The sequence below is a fragment of the Pelobates fuscus genome, chromosome 12, assembly GCF_036172605.1.
Source record: "Pelobates fuscus isolate aPelFus1 chromosome 12, aPelFus1.pri, whole genome shotgun sequence".
NCBI lineage: Eukaryota > Metazoa > Chordata > Amphibia > Anura > Pelobatidae > Pelobates > Pelobates fuscus.
The window spans coordinates 140,268,350-140,288,622 of NC_086328.1; the positions used below are offsets into that span (position 1 = coordinate 140,268,350).

At 50.4% G+C, this 20,273-nt stretch overlaps 2 protein-coding genes across 3 annotated transcripts in view; one reads left to right on the top strand and one right to left on the bottom strand.

Annotated features, from left to right (window-relative positions):
• The window catches only part of MRPL23 (mitochondrial ribosomal protein L23), a 21,363-nt gene extending 17,219 nt beyond the window's left edge, over window positions 1-4,144 (bottom strand). The window contains exon 1 of the mRNA XM_063438412.1: window positions 4,052-4,144. Coding sequence (XP_063294482.1) covers window positions 4,052-4,068 — 17 coding nt within the window. The 5' untranslated portion in view covers window positions 4,069-4,144. The remainder of the gene's footprint in view (window positions 1-4,051) is intronic.
• Window positions 4,145-4,974: 830 nt separating this feature from the next.
• The window catches only part of LOC134579160 (general transcription factor II-I repeat domain-containing protein 2B-like), a 42,084-nt gene continuing 26,785 nt past the window's right edge, over window positions 4,975-20,273 (top strand). The window contains exons 1-2 of one of the 2 annotated variants that reach the window (XM_063438348.1): window positions 4,975-5,077; window positions 13,612-13,710. In XM_063438348.1, the coding sequence (XP_063294418.1) occupies window positions 5,030-5,077; window positions 13,612-13,710 (147 nt within the window). In that variant the 5' untranslated portion in view covers window positions 4,975-5,029. The remainder of the gene's footprint in view (window positions 5,078-13,611; window positions 13,711-20,273) is intronic. The other variant, XM_063438349.1, reaches the window with a different exon arrangement.

Below are 20,273 nucleotides of genomic sequence, written 5' to 3' on the forward strand. Positions count from 1 at the left end.
TTCAGCTCCACTTAGGAGCTTTCATCAGGACACTCATTTCACTTAAAATGAAGAAGCTTATATAGGACAAACAATTAAAAATAATTACTTACCCACAGATGATCTACATTCTCCTTTCCCGCCAGGTCCGTCCAAGTTGCCGGCGCGCTCACCTAACACTTCCGGGTCCGCAATCACATGACCCGGAACTCCGGACTAAATGAAATGCTATTGGACAGCCGTGACATGTCGCCGGGGCAACCATAGACGCACAAGTCTCATTGGTTGCTCCCCCATGTACTGGGGCCGATCCGGATCAATTCAAAGTTTTATACGAAAAAATATGTTTGGAGTGAGGGTTGCCAGGCAACAAGGACGCTCCCAGGGGCTAAAGAAGAAGAATACAGGCTGAATAATATACCAAATAGGACCAATAAAAATAAAACAACTGGATACTAAATATTGAGTGTTGAATAAGTAAAATGTGTTCAAACAGAGCAATAAGGCTCAAGAAAATCTGAGATCTAGAATGTGACCAGTGTCTTCTTGTAGTATAGGGAGTGTGGAGTAAGTGACAGCCTGTGCTGTGTGAGTGACAGCCTGTGCTGTGTGAGTGACAGCCTGTGCTGTGTGAGTGACAGCGTGTGCTGTGTGAGTGACAGCCTGTGCTGTGTGAGTGACACCGTGTGCTGTGTGAGTGACACCGTGTGCTGTGTGAGTGACAGCGTGTGCTGTGTGAGTGACAGCGTGTGCTGTGTGAGTGACAGCGTGTGCTGTGTGAGTGACAGCCTGTGCTGTGTGAGTGACAGCCTGTGCTGTGTGAGTGACAGCCTGTGCTGTGTGAGTGACAGCCTGTGCTGTGTGAGTGACAGCCTGTGCTGTGTGAGTGACAGCCTGTGCTGTGTGAGTGACAGCCTGTGCTGTGTGAGTGACAGCCTGTGCTGTGTGAGTGACAGCCTGTGCTGTGTGAGTGACAGCCTGTGCTGTGTGAGTGACAGCCTGTGCTGTGTGAGTGACAGCGTGTGCTGTGTGAGTGACAGCCTGTGCTGTGTGAGTGACACCGTGTGCTGTGTGAGTGACACCGTGTGCTGTGTGAGTGACACCGTGTGCTGTGTGAGTGACACCGTGTGCTGTGTGAGTGACACCATGTGCTGTGTGAGTGACACCATGTACTGTGTGAGTGACAGCCTGTGCTGTGTGAGTGACAGCCTGTGCTGTGTGAGTGACACCGTGTGCTGTGTGAGTGACAGCCTGTGCTGTGTGAGTGACACCGTGTGCTGTGTGAGTGACAGCCTGTGCTGTGTGAGTGACAGCCTGTGCTGTGTGAGTGACAGCCTGTGCTGTGTGAGTGACAGCCTGTGCTGTGTGAGTGACACCGTGTGCTGTGTGAGTGACACCGTGTGCTGTGTGAGTGACAGCCTGTGCTGTGTGAGTGACAGCCTGTGCTGTGTGAGTGACAGCCTGTGCTGTGTGAGTGACACCGTGTGCTGTGTGAGTGACAGCCTGTGCTGTGTGAGTGACAGCCTGTGCTGTGTGAGTGACAGCCTGTGCTGTGTGAGTGACAGTGTGTGCTGTGTGAGTGACAGCCTGTGCTGTGTGAGTGACAGCCTGTGCTGTGTGAGTGACAGCGTGTGCTGTGTGAGTGACAGCCTGTGCTGTGTGAGTGACAGCCTGTGCTGTGTGAGTGACAGCGTGTGCTGTGTGAGTGACAGCCTGTGCTGTGTGAGTGACAGCCTGTGCTGTGTGAGTGACAGCCTGTGCTGTGTGAGTGACAGCCTGTGCTGTGTGAGTGACAGCCTGTGCTGTGTGAGTGACAGCCTGTGCTGTGTGAGTGACACCGTGTGCTGTGTGAGTGACACCGTGTGCTGTGTGAGTGACACCGTGTGCTGTGTGAGTGACAGCGTGTGCTGTGTGAGTGACAGCGTGTGCTGTGTGAGTGACAGCGTGTGCTGTGTGAGTGACAGCGTGTGCTGTGTGAGTGACACCGTGTGCTGTGTGAGTGACAGCGTGTGCTGTGTGAGTGACAGCCTGTGCTGTGTGAGTGACAGCCTGTGCTGTGTGAGTGACAGCGTGTGCTGTGTGAGTGACAACCTGTGCTGTGTGAGTGACAGCCTGTGCTGTGTGAGTGACAGCCTGTGCTGTGTGAGTGACACCGTGTGCTGTGTGAGTGACACCGTGTGCTGTGTGAGTGACAGCCTGTGCTGTGTGAGTGACACCGTGTGCTGTGTGAGTGACAGCGTGTGCTGTGTGAGTGACAGCCTGTGCTGTGTGAGTGACAGCCTGTGCTGTGTGAGTGACACCGTGTGCTGTGTGAGTGACACCGTGTGCTGTGTGAGTGACAGCCTGTGCTGTGTGAGTGACAGCCTGTGCTGTGTGAGTGACACCGTGTGCTGTGTGAGTGACACCGTGTGCTGTGTGAGTGACAGCGTGTGCTGTGTGAGTGACAGCCTGTGCTGTGTGAGTGACAGCCTGTGCTGTGTGAGTGACAGCCTGTGCTGTGTGAGTGACAGCCTGTGCTGTGTGAGTGACAGCCTGTGCTGTGTGAGTGACACCGTGTGCTGTGTGAGTGACAGCGTGTGCTGTGTGAGTGACAGCGTGTGCTGTGTGAGTGACAGCCTGTGCTGTGTGAGTGACAGCGTGTGCTGTGTGAGTGACAGCCTGTGCTGTGTGAGTGACAGCCTGTGCTGTGTGAGTGACAGCCTGTGCTGTGTGAGTGACAGCCTGTGCTGTGTGAGTGACAGCCTGTGCTGTGTGTGACAGCCTGTGCTGTGTGAGTGACAGCCTGTGCTGTGTGAGTGACAGCCTGTGCTGTGTGAGTGACACCGTGTGCTGTGTGAGTGACAGCCTGTGCTGTGTGAGTGACAGCCTGTGCTGTGTGAGTGACAGCCTGTGCTGTGTGAGTGACAGCCTGTGCTGTGTGAGTGACACCGTGTGCTGTGTGAGTGACAGCCTGTGCTGTGTGAGTGACAGCCTGTGCTGTGTGAGTGACAGCCTGTGCTGTGTGAGTGACAGCCTGTGCTGTGTGAGTGACAGCCTGTGCTGTGTGAGTGACAGCCTGTGCTGTGTGAGTGACACCGTGTGCTGTGTGAGTGACACCGTGTGCTGTGTGAGTGACAGCCTGTGCTGTGTGAGTGACAGCCTGTGCTGTGTGAGTGACAGCCTGTGCTGTGTGAGTGACACCGTGTGCTGTGTGAGTGACAGCCTGTGCTGTGTGAGTGACAGCCTGTGCTGTGTGAGTGACAGCCTGTGCTGTGTGAGTGACAGCCTGTGCTGTGTGAGTGACAGCCTGTGCTGTGTGAGTGACAGCCTGTGCTGTGTGAGTGACAGCCTGTGCTGTGTGAGTGACACCGTGTGCTGTGTGAGTGACAGCGTGTGCTGTGTGAGTGACAGCGTGTGCTGTGTGAGTGACAGCGTGTGCTGTGTGAGTGACAGCCTGTGCTGTGTGAGTGACAGCCTGTGCTGTGTGAGTGACAGCCTGTGCTGTGTGAGTGACACCATGTGCTGTGTGAGTGACAGCCTGTGCTGTGTGAGTGACAGCCTGTGCTGTGTGAGTGACACTGTGTGCTGTGTGAGTGACAGCCTGTGCTGTGTGAGTGACACCGTGTGCTGTGTGAGTGACAGCCTGTGCTGTGTGAGTGACAGCCTGTGCTGTGTGAGTGACAGCCTGTGCTGTGTGAGTGACACCGTGTGCTGTGTGAGTGACACCGTGTGCTGTGTGAGTGACAGCCTGTGCTGTGTGAGTGACAGCCTGTGCTGTGTGAGTGACAGCCTGTGCTGTGTGAGTGACAGCCTGTGCTGTGTGAGTGACAGCCTGTGCTGTGTGAGTGACAGCCTGTGCTGTGTGAGTGACAGCCTGTGCTGTGTATGTAAATAGTGCTGGCCATGAGGATAACATTCAGGAATTAGCCAGAATATTTATCTTTAATAAAGGAAGATAGTGCAGACAGACTTAGAATGAGGAAACTCAAAATAAAGCTAAGGAGTCCCCTATATATAATAATAACGCCTGTAAATGAATTATCTGCGAGACCCAACACGGAAACTCTGTGATAAATACGGCGATAACACTCACAGCACTCTGCGGGCCATGTCCTCTCTGTGTCCGGATACCGAGTGTCACAATACGGGAGGATAGAGCGGCACCTCCGCTACACTCACAGCGCCACCGCCTGGTGGGAGGAATGATACGCACAGTCACAGCGCCACCGCCCGGCGGGAGGACTTACACACAGTCACAGCGCCACCGCCCGGCGGGAGGAATGATACGCACAGTCACAGCGCCACCGCCCGGCGGGAGGAATGATACGCACAGTCACAGCGCCACCGCCCGGCGGGAGGACTTACACACAGTCACAGCGCCACCGCCCGGCGGGAGGAGTTACAGTCACAGCTGCCCCCCCTGGTGGGAGGAGTTACAGTCACAGCTGCCCCGCCCGGTGGGAGGAGTTACAGTCGCAGTGGCCCCCGCCCGGTGGGAGGAGTTACAGTCGCAGCTGCCCCGCCCGGTGGGAGGAGTTACAGTCGCAGTGGCCCCGCCCGGTGGGAGGAGTTACAGTCGCAGTGGCCCCGCCCGGTGGGAGGAGTTACAGTCACAGCTGCCCCGCCCGGTGGGAGGAGTTACAGTCACAGCTGCCCCCCCTGGTGGGAGGAGTTACAGTCACAGTGTCCCCCCTGTGGGAGGAGTTACAGTCACAGTGGCCCCGCCCGGTGGGAGGAGTTACAGTCACAGCTGCCCCGCCCGGTGGGAGGAGTTACAGTCACAGCTGCCCCCCCTGGTGGGAGGAGTTACAGTCACAGTGTCCCCCCTGTGGGAGGAGTTACAGTCACAGTGGCCCCGCCCGGTGGGAGGAGTTACAGTCGCAGTGAGGGCGGGGCGGCTGCTCTGAGAGTCAATCTCCCGCTGGCCCCGCCCCTGACTCGGGAGCCCAGGGCATGCCGGGAATCGTAGTCCGAATGCTGACTGACAGGGTGCGTGCCTGCGTGCGCGGTCACGGCGGTCTGGGTCGCGCGCACAGTGTTGTCCGGCCGGTGGGTGAGCGCGTGATACAGAATGTTTACATTCCATGGACACCAGCGGGCCGGAGGGGGACAGCTCCAGGTAAGGGGGGGCCACCCAGAATGGGGGTACACTGTCAGAATGGGGGGGGCTGGGGGTACACTGTCAGAATGGGGGGGGCTGGGGGTACACTGTCAGAATGAGGGGGGCTGGGGGTACACTGTCAGAATGAGGGGGGCTGGGGTACACTGTCAGAATGGGGGGGGCTGGGGGTACACTGTCAGAATGAGGGGGGCTGGGGTACACTGTCAGAATGAGGGGGGCTGGGGTACACTGTCAGAATGGGGGGGGCTGGGGTACACTGTCAGAATGGGGGGGGCTGGGGGTACACTGTCAGAATGAGGGGGGCTGGGGGTACACTGTCAGAATGGGGGGGGCTGGGGGTACACTGTCAGAATGAGGGGGGCTGGGGTACACTGTCAGAATGGGGGGGGCTGGGGTACACTGTCAGAATGGGGGGGGCTGGGGTACACTGTCAGAATGGGGGGGGCTGGGGGTACACTGTCAGAATGAGGGGGGCTGGGGGTACACTGTCAGAATGAGGGGGGCTGGGGGTACACTGTCAGAATGGGGGGGGCTGGGGGTACACTGTCAGAATGGGGGGGGCTGGGGTACACTGTCAGAATGAGGGGGGCTGGGGGTACACTGTCAGATAGGAGGGGGGGCTGGGGGTACACTGTCAGAATGAGGGGGGGCTGGGGGTACACTGTCAGCTCCAGGTAAGGGGGGCCCACCCAGAATGGGGGTACACTGTCAGAATGGGGGGGGCTGGGGGTACACTGTCAGAATGAGGGGGGCTGGGGGTACACTGTCAGAATGAGGGGGGCTGGGGTACACTGTCAGATAGGAGGGGGGGCTGGGGGGTACACTGTCAGATAGGAGGGGGGGCTGGGGGTACACTGTCAGATAGGAGGGGGGGCTGGGGGTACACTGTCAGAATGGGGGGGGGCTGGGGGGTACACTGTCAGATAGGAGGGGGGGCTGGGGGTACACTGTCAGATAGGAGGGGGGGCTGGGGGTACACTGTCAGATAGGAGGGGGGGCTGGGGGTACACTGTCAGATAGAAGGGGGGGGCTGGGGGTACACTGTCAGGAGGGGGGGCTGGGGGTACACTGTCAGATAGGAGGGGGGGCTGGGGGTACACTGTCAGATAGGAGGGGGGGCTGGGGGTACACTGTCAGATAGGAGGGGGGGCTGGGGGTACACTGTTAGATAGGAGGGGGGCTGGGGGTACACTGTTAGATAGGAGGGGGGGCTGGGGGTACACTGTCAGATAGGAGGGGGGGCTGGGGGTACACTGTCAGATAGGAGGGGGGGCTGGGGGTACACTGTCAGATAGGGGGGGGGCTGGGGGTACACTGTCAGATAGGAGGGGGGGCTGGGGGTACACTGTCAGATAGGAGGGGGGGCTGGGGGTACACTGTCAGATAGGAGGGGGGGCTGGGGGTACACTGTTAGATAGGAGGGGGGGCTGGGGGTACACTGTTAGATAGGAGGGGGGGCTGGGGGTACACTGTTAGATAGGAGGGGGGGCTGGGGGTACACTGTTAGATAGGAGGGGGGGCTGGGGGTACACTGTTAGATAGGAGGGGGGGCTGGGGGTACACTGTTAGATAGGAGGGGGGGCTGGGGGTACACTGTTAGATAGGAGGGGGGGCTGGGGGTACACTGTCAGGAGGGGGGGGCTGGGGGTACACTGTCAGGAGGGGGGGGCTGGGGGTACACTGTCAGGAGGGGGGGCTGGGGGTACACTGTCAGGAGGGGGGGCTGGGGGTACACTGTCAGTCAGGAGGGGGGGCTGGGGGTACACTGTCAGATAGGAGGGGGGGCTGGGGGTACACTGTCAGTCAGGAGGGGGGGCTGGGGTACACTGTCAGATAGGAGGGGGGGCTGGGGTACACTGTCAGATAGGAGGGGGGGCTGGGGGTACACTGTCAGATAGGAGGGGGGGCTGGGGGTACACTGTCAGATAGGAGGGGGGGCTGGGGGTACACTGTCAGATAGGAGGGGGGGCTGGGGGTACACTGTCAGGAGGGGGGGCTGGGGGTACACTGTCAGATATCAGAATATTAGCCTAAACCTAGAAGAAAGGTGGGTGGTGTGGGGAAAAAAAAAGAATCTAATCCTAGAAATACTATGAATTAGAAAAATTGTTATATCATAGATGAATTTTCCCCCAAGAGAAATGTGCATTAATGTTAGTATTGTCATTAGTCTTTAAAGAATAAGAGAATGGAAACTAAGATGGTTTAATGGACCAAGATTACACATAAGATTAATTTCTCCATCGAATAATATATTATATAATGCTTTATATTTGTATTGTATTGCATCATATCTGTATAATTGCAAAAAATATATATTTAGAAAAAAAAGAGCTTAGTGGTGTACTAGCAAAACCATTAACAGATTTATTTAACCAATCATTGATAACAGGAGTAGTCCCAGAAGATTGGAAGTTAGCGAATGTTGTGCCCATTCACAAGAAAGGTAATAGGGAGGAGTCGGGCAACTATAGGCCAGTAAGCCTTACCTCAGTAGTGGGGAAAGTGATGGAAACCATGTTAAAGGATAGGATTGTTGAACATCTAAAAACACATGGATTTCAAGATCAGAGACAACATGGGTTTACTTCAGGGAGATCATGCCAAACTAATCTTATTGATTTTTTTAATTGGGTAACTAAAATTATAGATCAGGGTGGTGTAGTAGACATTGCTTACCTAGATTTCAGTAAGGCTTTTGACACTGTTGCACATAGAAGGCTTATCAATAAACTGCAATCTTTAAGTTTGGATTCCAATTTTATAACAATATTGTTAATCGGGTTAGGCAGAGGCTGAATGACCGACAACAGAGGGTTGTAGTCAATGGAGTATATTCAAAGCAAGGTCTTGTTACCAGTGGGGTACCTCAGGGATCTGTACTTGGACCCATTCTCTTTAATATTTGTATTAGTGATATTGCAGAAGGTCTTGATGTTAAGCTATGTCTTTTTGCTGATAAGATATGTAACAGGGTTGATGTTCCAGAAGTGTAGTGGATGCATAGAATAGGCTTCCAGCTGAAGTGGTAGAGGTTAACACAGTAAAGGAGTTTAAGCATGCGTGGGATAGGCATAAGGCTATCCTAACTATAAGATTAGGCCAGGGACTAATGAAAGTATTTAGAAAATTGGGCAGACTAGATGGGCCGAATGGTGCTTATCTGCCGTCACAGTCTATGTTTCTGTACTTAATGGTAACCTGGATGAGAAATCCTACAACATTTACAGAATTGGCTTGCTAACTAGTGCCGAAAGGCAAAAAAATGAACTTATTGCCAAGTGGCTGCGAGAGGCTCTATCTATGATTTGGCTCAAGGGGCTCGTGTGGCCACTACTGTGGCGGGATGATGGCCTCTCAGGGACACTAAAAGATTCAAAACATTTGGCAAGTGAGGCCCTGACTATGACCCATTGGAAGGGTATGCAAGGCTATAACTATGAAGCTGGACAATAAAGTATTGAGGCAGGGAGTTGGCCTCATTGGTCCGTAAGTTCCACTAAGTAAGGGCCAGCATCTGAACCGAACTGCCAGTTCTTTGATTGGGTCTTGACTCGTAACTTTAGCGCGCGTAATGGGTAATGCACTTACTTTGGTAGACAAGATAGTCTCTAGGAGAGAACCTAGAAAATGAAACACCTACAGAAGTAAATCAGCCAATTAACCATGCAACGTGAATCGTTAAGAAAAAAAAGGATGTAACTCCTCATACACATACGTTTTATAGATAGTGAGCGTGTCTTGATTGTAAGGGAAGAGGCTGACTGTGACCCATGAGTTTTATATATTATACGTGAACTATATAAATTGGATATCTATAACCGGAAGTACAAAAATAAGGTAATAGAGTATACCTGTGAAGCTTAAGGACAACAAGGTATCGTATTCTATTTGCCTGAGTGTGGTGAAGAACCTTTAAACAGAAGTAACTTCTAACATGAGAGAAAGTCAATACCCCAAGACAGAAATACGTAAAAATAGTGTCAATGTACATGAATCATGACTAATAAAACATTTAAACGTATGCGTAAGGTGGACCATGTGTGGGTCAAGCATGAAAAGCCAAGCCCCTCGTCAACCAAGGAATAAGGGGCGTATAAATAAAGCCAACGTGTGGGTTTTTGTGTGTACCCAATAGTGGTGATAAGGCAGAGTGACGCCTTGAGCTATTGAACTAACATATCAAGATAAATGTAAAAGCAAGTTAGGACCAAGTACATGTAACATAAATAATAGCAATGGACAGAGAGACTTGGTGACCGCAACCGATGGGAGACCACCAAGGGTCCAACTTTGAAATACCTGAAAGAGTCGTGAGGCAGGAGAAATAAAGTGTACATTGAAAAGTGTGAATCCGCCAAACGTGGCTTAAGATAGGGAATGTTGTAAACATACAATTTAGGAAGAAGATTTTTAGACCTTTAGAAGATATTCCCCTTTAAAGAGGATAAGGAATTGTTACGTTTATGTGTACAAAGAATGTTTATACAAGTTTATCTTGCTATTCCTTAACCACGTGTATAGGCCCGAGTTTGGGCATGGCATAAATTTACACAGTCAGTTGCAACACCTAGCCACACAATTACTAAACAATGTAAGTATAAAGAGTGCCTGAATACCCGGAGGGCAGGCAAAGAAAACCTTAAAATGTATGGCGACTAACTGAAATGTATATGATAAAAGTGGATATGGCCTAGTGAGGGACAAATACAGTAAGCAGAAAGAGGCATCGCTGTAAAATAGGCTGAATTGGCGTTAGTAGTGAAATTCGCCACAACTAAATTGCTGAATAGTTAAAGAAGCCATGGCTGGGCCAGGCACAGTGGTGCCCTATGAGCTTCTAGTGAGGCGGCTGTTGTTTACTCGAGTGAGGTAAAATGAATACTTGCATGGGTCGTACTAGGCCAGACCAGCTTGTTTGGAGTTTAGGCAGTTGACGATTAGATTATGATGGGACACACTTTTTGTTTATATTAATAATCTTCTGGGCCTAAAACTTTTTCGGACAGCAGATACGGCACTTTTACATTTGAATTTACCATTATTACCCAACTGCAAAAAATGACTTTGGATCCATATGTTGGTGGCATTTAAAAGCTCAATTGCCACAAATTGTGGAGATCAGCTAAAGTGGACTCCTGGCTCCAGAGACGAGTGCAAGTTAAATTCCACAGTAAAATGGAAATTGAAATAGCGTCTAAGATTTGTATCACTAAAAGGAAATAGAATATATGGGATAACTGGTTAACCCCTTAAGACCGCAGGACGTTCTATGCCGTCCTTATTTAGATGGCTCTAAAATCCGCAGGGCGGCATAGAACGTCCTGCGATCTTATGTACTTACCCGGTCGCTGGCGATCCCACGCCGGCGATCGCGGTATGGGGGACTTACCTGGGAGCCCAGGGAGTCCCCCTCCGTCCTCTTCGGCCCCCCAGGGCCATGTGATCGCGAGGTCCTTGCGAGGACCCCGCGATCACATGGACGGCATAGCCGTCCAAGGCAGTGCCAGCAGGGGGAGTGCCTGTAATGACAGGTACTCCCCCTGCTGTCTGAAATTCAAATAAAATCAGTTAAAACAGTGTAAAAATAAGATATTATATATACTTAGATCATATATATATATTAGTATATATATATACACATAAATATACATACACTGTCTACATGTATTTTAATATTAATATATACATAATTATATATATATTAATATCAAAATACACGTACAATGATATTGATTAAATATATATATAATTTTTATTATATATATATATATTTATATATAATAAAAAATAAATAAATATATAAATACGTTAAAAAATAAATAAAAAAATAATACAAAATAAATAGATAAAAAATATATAAACATGCGTAATTTCGTTCTAACTGTATTTTAAAATTAACACTATATTTAACCCTGTAACTTTTCAAGACACCATAAAACCTGTACATGGGGGGTACTGTTTTACTCGGAAGACTTCGCTGAACACAAATATTAGTGTTTCAAAACAGTAAAATATATTACAACGACGATATCGTCAGTGACAGTGAAATTTTTTGCATTTTTCACACACAAATGGCACTTACACTGACGATATAATTGTTGTGATATGTTTTACTGTTTTGAAACACTAATATTTGTGTTCAGCGAAGTCTTCCGAGTAAAACAGCACCCCCCATGTACAGGTTTTATGGTGTTTTCAAAAGTTACATTGTCAAATATAAGGCTTGAATTTCAGTTTTTTCACATTAAAATTCGCCAGGTTGCCTTTGAGACCGTATGGTAGCCCAGGAATGAAAATTATCCCCATGATGGCATACCATTTGCAATAGTAGACAACCCAGGGTATTGCAAATAGGGTATTTTTTTTTTTTTTGTAGCCACTTAGTCACAAACACTGGCCAAAATTTGCGTTCAAATTAGTTTTTTGCATTTTCAAATATTAACACTAACTTTGGCCAGTGTTTGTGACCAAGTGGCTACTAAAAAAGACTGGACATACTCCATTTGCAATACCTTGGGTTGTCTACTTTTGCAAATGGTATGCCATCATGGGGGTAATTCTTATTTCTGGGCTATCATATGGTCTCAAAGGCAACGTAACCAATCTGGCAAATTTCAATGTGAAAAAACTGAAATATGTAACATGCTATATTTGACCCTGTAACTTCCCAAAACACCATAAATCCTGTACATAGGGGGTACTGTTTTACACGTGAGACATCGCTGAATACAAATGTGTATTGTATTGCAGTAAAAGCAAACAGTATTATGACATTCACAGTTAGAATGTCACGTAGAACTAAAAAAATGTAAATAATTCTTATTTTCTCCCATTTTTGTAATATTTTTTTCATATTAAATTATGTTCCATACCTAAATATTTGATGTTAAACGAAAGCCCTGTTTCCCCTGAATAAAATGATATATTATAAGTGTGGGTGCATTTAATATGAAAGAGGTGAATTACGGTTGGACAGACATGTAGCGCAAATGCCAGGTTTTGTTTACGGTTTTTTTGGATCACAACTTGTACATTTGGCTGCGGTCTTAAGGGGTTAAAGGCTCTAGATGCGATGCTATGAAGTTAGATTATATAATAGAGTTTTTTTATTCTCTCATTTTGCTTGATAGGGATTGACTCAACCCTTGTGCTGCTTATATTTCATTTATGTTTGTTTTCTATCTTGTTCTGTATAATTTCTCTATACAATTCCATAAGATATTGTAGTTTCAATGCAAATTTGAAACTCAATAAAGATTACATTTAAACCTGAAAAGGCAGTGTTTACATAAAAAATCCTGCAGGAACAGACTATACACACCAGACCAACTACATTAACCTGTATACATTAGGCTGTAGTTTTTCTGGTGACTAGTGTCCCTTTAATCCCTTTTTTGTAACTGACCGACCTCCTACTGTAAACGACTTTAGTAATAAGAGTGACTTCAGAGTGATACAATAATGCAGAGTGCATTCATAGGAATGGCTAAAACAGTTAATACCACAGCAAAATATATTGGGGGAATAGATTTCCCTTGATGTCCATGTCCACCTTTGGCACTCCAGATGTTGTGGGCTATATCTCCCCTGATACTTCACCAGCGTTAGGTGAGTTGTAGTTCGTCTGTCGTAGATCAATGAGGGCAGTCATTGGATTTTAGTGTCTATCACTAAACTGGTCATTTCTGAAATTTCAGTATTTGGTCCAAGATGTATAATGAGGAGAGAGTTTCAAGTTTGGCTATTTTTAATTAAACGCTTTTTTATGTATCTGTTCTCCACAATTTGTCTTTTAGTTGACTATACGTGGTCTGCCTTATTATTATTATTATTATGAAGGACAGTTCTAAAAGTGTTCCAGGTTTAGACTAATTTAAATTCATTGTTTTTGTAAAAGATATGCACACAGTTGAGCTCTTTCATGACTTGGTTTAAGCACAACACTTGCTATTCTGACATTCCTGCTGTTGTCACCCGTAATGATCAGCTGTCACTTTGGCTGTTTGGAATGCCGTTTTTGGTAAACAGTCTTGTTAAACCAGAACTGGCTGAGAAAACGATTTGATCTTTTTGAACTTTTTCCACATTTAAACATGACTTTGAGACCACTTTCTGTTCTCTGTTTTTCTTTTCTAGGTGAGTCAGTGATACAAATGTAACCTTTCTCTTTACAAATTGGATACCGCAGTTACATAACGGATGGTAAAGACCCTCTAGGCTGAAATGTAGCATTCTTTTTTTTTAGTACATTTTATAGAATGTGCACACATAATATGAAATTCATTATTTTACCAGCAGAAACAAAAAAGTAAGAGCCTGACTACACTCCTAATAGAAAGGAGAGAGTGATCTGCAGAAACAGCAGGGAGTAAATTGGACGATAATGCCGTAGGGTTATATCGTTTTGTGCTACAGAATGGTTACTTGCCTTAGATCACTTGTCCATTTAGTCTTTGCATGTGTGCGAATATATCACTTTATATCACTCGGGGTGCATGGAATTCACACTAACGTGCTTTCTGTTACAGGAGGGTCAGGAGGAGGAGGGGAAATGTCTGGATCTTGGTCCCATTCAGGAGTGCTCTCCGATTGCAGGGAAGCAGCATGGGATCCAGATGCTCAAGGAGGTAAGTTCTTCTTAGTTTTGTGTTTGGGGGGAGTCTGATTTTACGTACTAGTGGTTATGGTGACAGGAGTGCCTATTGTAAGGCAAAACAAACCCAATAACACATGTAATGGACCGTTTTGCTCAAAAGGGGATAATACCCAGTTTAGGCGATAATCCCCTTTTTGAGAGACAGGCACAGCTACTGCAGAACACCAAACTCCCGAACTGGATACAAGATAACACTCCGAACTGGAACAGCTGAACAAGAAAAGCATACAATCCGCTTACACTCCTGGCAGTCAGCTTACAATCCAATTCCCTCCAAGAACGAGACGACACTTCATTTTGAGGGTTAAACAGGAACTAAGGGCTGGCTCATCCAGCCTGGCTTTTATTTCCAACTCACACATACAGGCCACACCCAGGGGGAGGCATAAAAGAACCAATGACATAGATGTTACCTCCCACACATCCCCTCCCCTTAGTGTGACACATAATCCCATTATGCATACAGTTTAAAATATACTTTTACACAACTTTCCTAACTCTAAAACCATACATCACATTCACATAAAAATACATATCCACAATCAATCCATCCAGGGGAACAACATATAAAAAAATGGCATGGATCAGACCAGGGGTTCAAAAGTTAGTAAAGTATCTTTTAAAACCCCTAGCTTCCCAGCTCAGACTGTTTTTTTTACAGAGCCTTCTCTGTGCTGGAGAAGTAATCTAATTATCTCCAGCACATAGACAGACTCCATTAACCACACGGTTACAGAAAGACATAAAACACTTTAAAATACAGAAAGTTACTTTTTAACCCTAACACACAGACATTTCACATATCCCCAGATAGCTGGGATCTGAGCGCACAAAACTACCGAATAGCGCGCAGATCCTATTCACACAGTACAATTGCCATGGAGCTAAAGTCTTTCCCATAGTCTTTCATTATATGAATAGGCTCCATGGTATAGCTATCTGGGGTATCACATTCCCATAAAGTCTGGTCCATAGTCCAAAGGCAGCAGGCGGGCAACCAGGCTTCTCCAGTTCACAGTGGCGAAGTTGGTTTCGCCACAATTCTCCCCTTTACCAATTAGACTAACAGGGTACCTGACCTCCTGCCGGTCAGTGCCCTGGTTAGTCCAGCAACCCACCCACAAAACAGAAACAGCAGAGCAGCCCACCCACAATAAACAGTTACTACACCTGGGTGAGGGAGAATCTTGTCCAGGTTCAGGTGCCTCACCACGGCTGTGTGGGGGACTGGTAGGCTGCCTTGGTGGGTTGCTGAGGGGGCAGAGACCAGCGGTACTCTGTCCTGTTGCCAGCACTACCACGGGAGTAGTCTGGTTGGAGCCTGGTTGCTGGAGACCGACTGTCTCCCCTTTGGATATATCGCTCTGTGGCTGGGGGACAGGACCGACTGTCCCTACCCCTTGTGCTGTAAGTGCAGAGACTGCGGTCCCATCTGCACAGTCGTGGGGCTTAACATCTCCCCTTGGTGGGTTAGGCTGCCGCTGGAGAGAGGGTGTAACAAGCTCCTCTCTCTGGACGGTAAACTGCCGCTGGGGAGAGGGGTTAGCAGGCTCCTCTCCCTGCCACTCTCTCTGCTGGTGGAAAGGGAGACCAGCTGTCTCCCCTTTCATTCTCTTGTCTTGCTGCTGGGGTGCGAGACTGACGGTCTCTGCTCCCTGCAGGACACACTGCCGCTGGGGAGGAAGGACGGCACCTTCAGCTCCCTGGGGTACACACTGCCGCTGGGGAGGAAGGACGGCACCTTCAGCTCCCTGGGGTACACACTGCCGCTGGGGAGGAAGGACGGCACCTTCTGCTCCCTGGGGTACACACTGCCGCTGGGGAGGAAGGACGGCACCTTCTGCTCCCTGGGTTACACACTGCCGCTGGGGAGGACGGACGACACCATCAGCTCCCTGGGGTACACACTGCCGCTGGGGAGGAAGGACGATACCTTCTGCTCCCTGGGACACACACTGCCGCTGGGGAGGACGGACGACACCATCAGCTCCCTGGGGTACACACTGCCGCTGGGGAGGAAGGACGGCACCTTCCGCTCCCTGGGGTACACACTGCCGCTGGGGAGGAAGGCCGATACCTTCTGCTCCCTGGAACACACACTGCTGCTGGGGAGGACGGACGACACCATCAGCTCCCTGGGGTACACACTGCCGCTGGGGAGGAAGGACGATACCTTCTGCTCCCTGGGACACACACTGCCGCTGGGGAGGACGGACTACACCATCAGCTCCCTGGTATAAACACTGCCGCTGGGGAGGAAGGACGACCCCTTCATCTCCCTGGGATACACACTGCCGCTGGGGAGGATGGACGACACCATCAGCTCCATGGGTTACACACTGCCGCTGGGGAGGATGGACGACACCATCAGCTCCCTGGGGTACACACTGCCGCTGGGGAGGAAGGACTGCACCTTCTGCTCCCTGGGTTACACACTGCCGCTGGGGAGGATGGACGACACCATCAGCTCCCTGGGGTACACACTGCCGCTGGGGAGGAAGGACTGCACCTTCTGCTCCCTGGGATACACACTGCCGCTGGGGAGGACGGATGACACCATCAGCTCCCTGGGGTACACATTGCCGCTGGGGAGGAAGGACGGCACCTTCCGCTCCCTGGGGTACACACTGCCGCTGGGGAGGAAGGACTGCATCTTCTGCTCCCTGGGACACACACTGCCTTCCTGGCATATCACTTTGCTGCTGGGGGGCAGGAACAACTACCTCTGCCCCCTGTAACTCAGCCTGCCGCTGGGGAGGGAGGACGCTGCTCTCCTCTCCCTGCACTTCACACTGCCCTCCTGGCATATCACTTTGCTGCTGGGGTTGCTCACAGGACCAGTCTAGGAGATCTGCTACCTCGGGTACCGCTGGTTGCTGTTGGGAAGGAGGACCAGTTGTCGCTTCCCGGGCCTCATTGATGAGTCGCAGGTAATCCCCCTCCAGGTTCCATTCCTCGGCGACCAAATACTGTAGGTCCGCCTCGAGGTCAATAGCGCTAGGGAGACCCAGCATGTCCTCTCGGTCGTAGTACAGGTCCCAAAAACGAGAGTCGGTCACTTTCCCAAAGTCCTCATCGTCAATGTTATCCCAAAATCGGCCACGGTCAGTGTAATCTCCGCCTTCTGGGAACTCATACTCTGCCATCTCGGGGAGACACTGAGCTGCGTTCCATTGTATCGCCTGGTATGCGTCGTCTAGCGCCAGTTCTGCATATACTAGAATCTCGAGTCTAGTCACCCACTTTTCTGTGGTCTGTTTTCTCAGGAGGGGCATCCGCTCTGCCATTCTAGCCAGAATTCGCTGCCTTCTGCTGCGGCGCCGATCCCCTCGTTAATACTGTACTTCTTCTAGGGCTTCGTCCCACAATCTGGCTCTGGCCATATCTCTGTACCTCATCATGTCCTCCTCTGGGACTACTCCAGACCCCAGGAGTACGTAACTGTACACTGTATCTTGAAGCTTCTCCTCCATTTTTCCGAATTCCTTCGTAGATAGGGTCGCTGTACGGGTACTAGCGTTGCCCTCAATTTGTACTCCAGGAATTGATGTTGCCTGTAGCTGTCCCTCTGGTTGTAGGAACGATCCCACCGCTGTCACCAATTGTAATGGACCGTTTTGCTCAAAAGGGGATAAAACCCAGTTTAGGCGATAATCCCCTTTTTGAGAGACAGGCACAGCTACTGCAGAACACCAAACTCCCGAACTGGATACAAGATAACACTCCAAACTGGAACAGCTGAACAAGAAAAGCATACAATCCGCTTACACTCCTGGCAGTCAGCTTACAATCCAATTCCCTCCAAGAACGAGACGACACTTCATTTTGAGGGTTAAACAGGAACTAAGGGCTGGCTCATCCAGCCTGGCTTTTATTTCCAACTCACACATACAGGCCACACCCAGGGGGAGGCATAAAAGAACCAATGACATAGATGTTACCTCCCACACATCCCCTCCCCTTAGTGTGACACATAATCCCATTATGCATACAGTTTAAAATATACTTTTACACAACTTTCCTAACTCTAAAACCATACATCACATTCACATAAAAATACATATCCACAATCAATCCATCCAGGGGAACAACATATAAAAAAATGGCATGGATCAGACCAGGGGTTCAAAAGTTAGTAAAGTATCTTTTAAAACCCCTAGCTTCCCAGCTCAGACTGTTTTTTTTACAGAGCCTTCTCTGTGCTGGAGAAGTAATCTAATTATCTCCAGCACATAGACAGACTCCATTAACCACACGGTTACAGAAAGACATAAAACACTTTAAAATACAGAAAGTTACTTTTTAACCCTAACACACAGACATTTCACATATCCCCAGATAGCTGGGATCTGAGCGCACAAAACTACCGAATAGCGCGCAGATCCTATTCACACAGTACAATTGCCATGGAGCTAAAGTCTTTCCCATAGTCTTTCATTATATGAATAGGCTCCATGGTATAGCTATCTGGGGTATCACATTCCCATAAAGTCTGGTCCATAGTCCAAAGGCAGCAGGCGGGCAACCAGGCTTCTCCAGTTCACAGTGGCGAAGTTGGTTTCGCCACAATTCTCCCCTTTACCAATTAGACTAACAGGGTACCTGACCTCCTGCCGGTCAGTGCCCTGGTTAGTCCAGCAACCCACCCACAAAACAGAAACAGCAGAGCAGCCCACCCACAATAAACAGTTACTACACCTGGGTGAGGGAGAATCTTGTCCAGGTTCAGGTGCCTCACCACGGCTGTGTGGGGGACTGGTAGGCTGCCTTGGTGGGTTGCTGAGGGGGCAGAGACCAGCGGTACTCTGTCCTGTTGCCAGCACTACCACGGGAGTAGTCTGGTTGGAGCCTGGTTGCTGGAGACCGACTGTCTCCCCTTTGGATATATCGCTCTGTGGCTGGGGGACAGGACCGACTGTCCCTACCCCTTGTGCTGTAAGTGCAGAGACTGCGGTCCCATCTGCACAGTCGTGGGGCTTAACATCTCCCCTTGGTGGGTTAGGCTGCCGCTGGAGAGAGGGTGTAACAAGCTCCTCTCTCTGGACGGTAAACTGCCGCTGGGGAGAGGGGTTAGCAGGCTCCTCTCCCTGCCACTCTCTCTGCTGGTGGAAAGGGAGACCAGCTGTCTCCCCTTTCATTCTCTTGTCTTGCTGCTGGGGTGCGAGACTGACGGTCTCTGCTCCCTGCAGGACACACTGCCGCTGGGGAGGAAGGACGGCACCTTCAGCTCCCTGGGGTACACACTGCCGCTGGGGAGGAAGGACGGCACCTTCAGCTCCCTGGGGTACACACTGCCGCTGGGGAGGAAGGACGGCACCTTCTGCTCCCTGGGGTACACACTGCCGCTGGGGAGGAAGGACGGCACCTTCTGCTCCCTGGGTTACACACTGCCGCTGGGGAGGACGGACGACACCATCAGCTCCCTGGGGTACACACTGCCGCTGGGGAGGAAGGACGATACCTTCTGCTCCCTGGGACACACACTGCCGCTGGGGAGGACGGACGACACCATCAGCTCCCTGGGGTACACACTGCCGCTGGGGAGGAAGGACGGCACCTTCCGCTCCCTGGGGTACACACTGCCGCTGGGGAGGAAGGCCGATACCTTCTGCTCCCTGGAACACACACTGCTGCTGGGGAGGACGGACGACACCATCAGCTCCCTGGGGTACACACTGCCGCTGGGGAGGAAGGACGATACCTTCTGCTCCCTGGGACACACACTGCCGCTGGGGAGGACGGACTACACCATCAGCTCCCTGGTATAAACACTGCCGCTGGGGAGGAAGGACGACCCCTTCATCTCCCTGGGATACACACTGCCGCTGGGGAGGATGGACGACACCATCAGCTCCATGGGTTACACACTGCCGCTGGGGAGGATGGACGACACCATCAGCTCCCTGGGGTACACACTGCCGCTGGGGAGGAAGGACTGCACCTTCTGCTCCCTGGGTTACACACTGCCGCTGGGGAGGATGGACGACACCATCAGCTCCCTGGGGTACACACTGCCGCTGGGGAGGAAGGACTGCACCTTCTGCTCCCTGGGATACACACTGCCGCTGGGGAGGACGGATGACACCATCAGCTCCCTGGGGTACACATTGCCGCTGGGGAGGAAGGACGGCACCTTCCGCTCCCTGGGGTACACACTGCCGCTGGGGAGGAAGGACTGCATCTTCTGCTCCCTGGGACACACACTGCCTTCCTGGCATATCACTTTGCTGCTGGGGGGCAGGAACAACTACCTCTGCCCCCTGTAACTCAGCCTGCCGCTGGGGAGGGAGGACGCTGCTCTCCTCTCCCTGCACTTCACACTGCCCTCCTGGCATATCACTTTGCTGCTGGGGTTGCTCACAGGACCAGTCTAGGAGATCTGCTACCTCGGGTACCGCTGGTTGCTGTTGGGAAGGAGGACCAGTTGTCGCTTCCCGGGCCTCATTGATGAGTCGCAGGTAATCCCCCTCCAGGTTCCATTCCTCGGCGACCAAATACTGTAGGTCCGCCTCGAGGTCAATAGCGCTAGGGAGA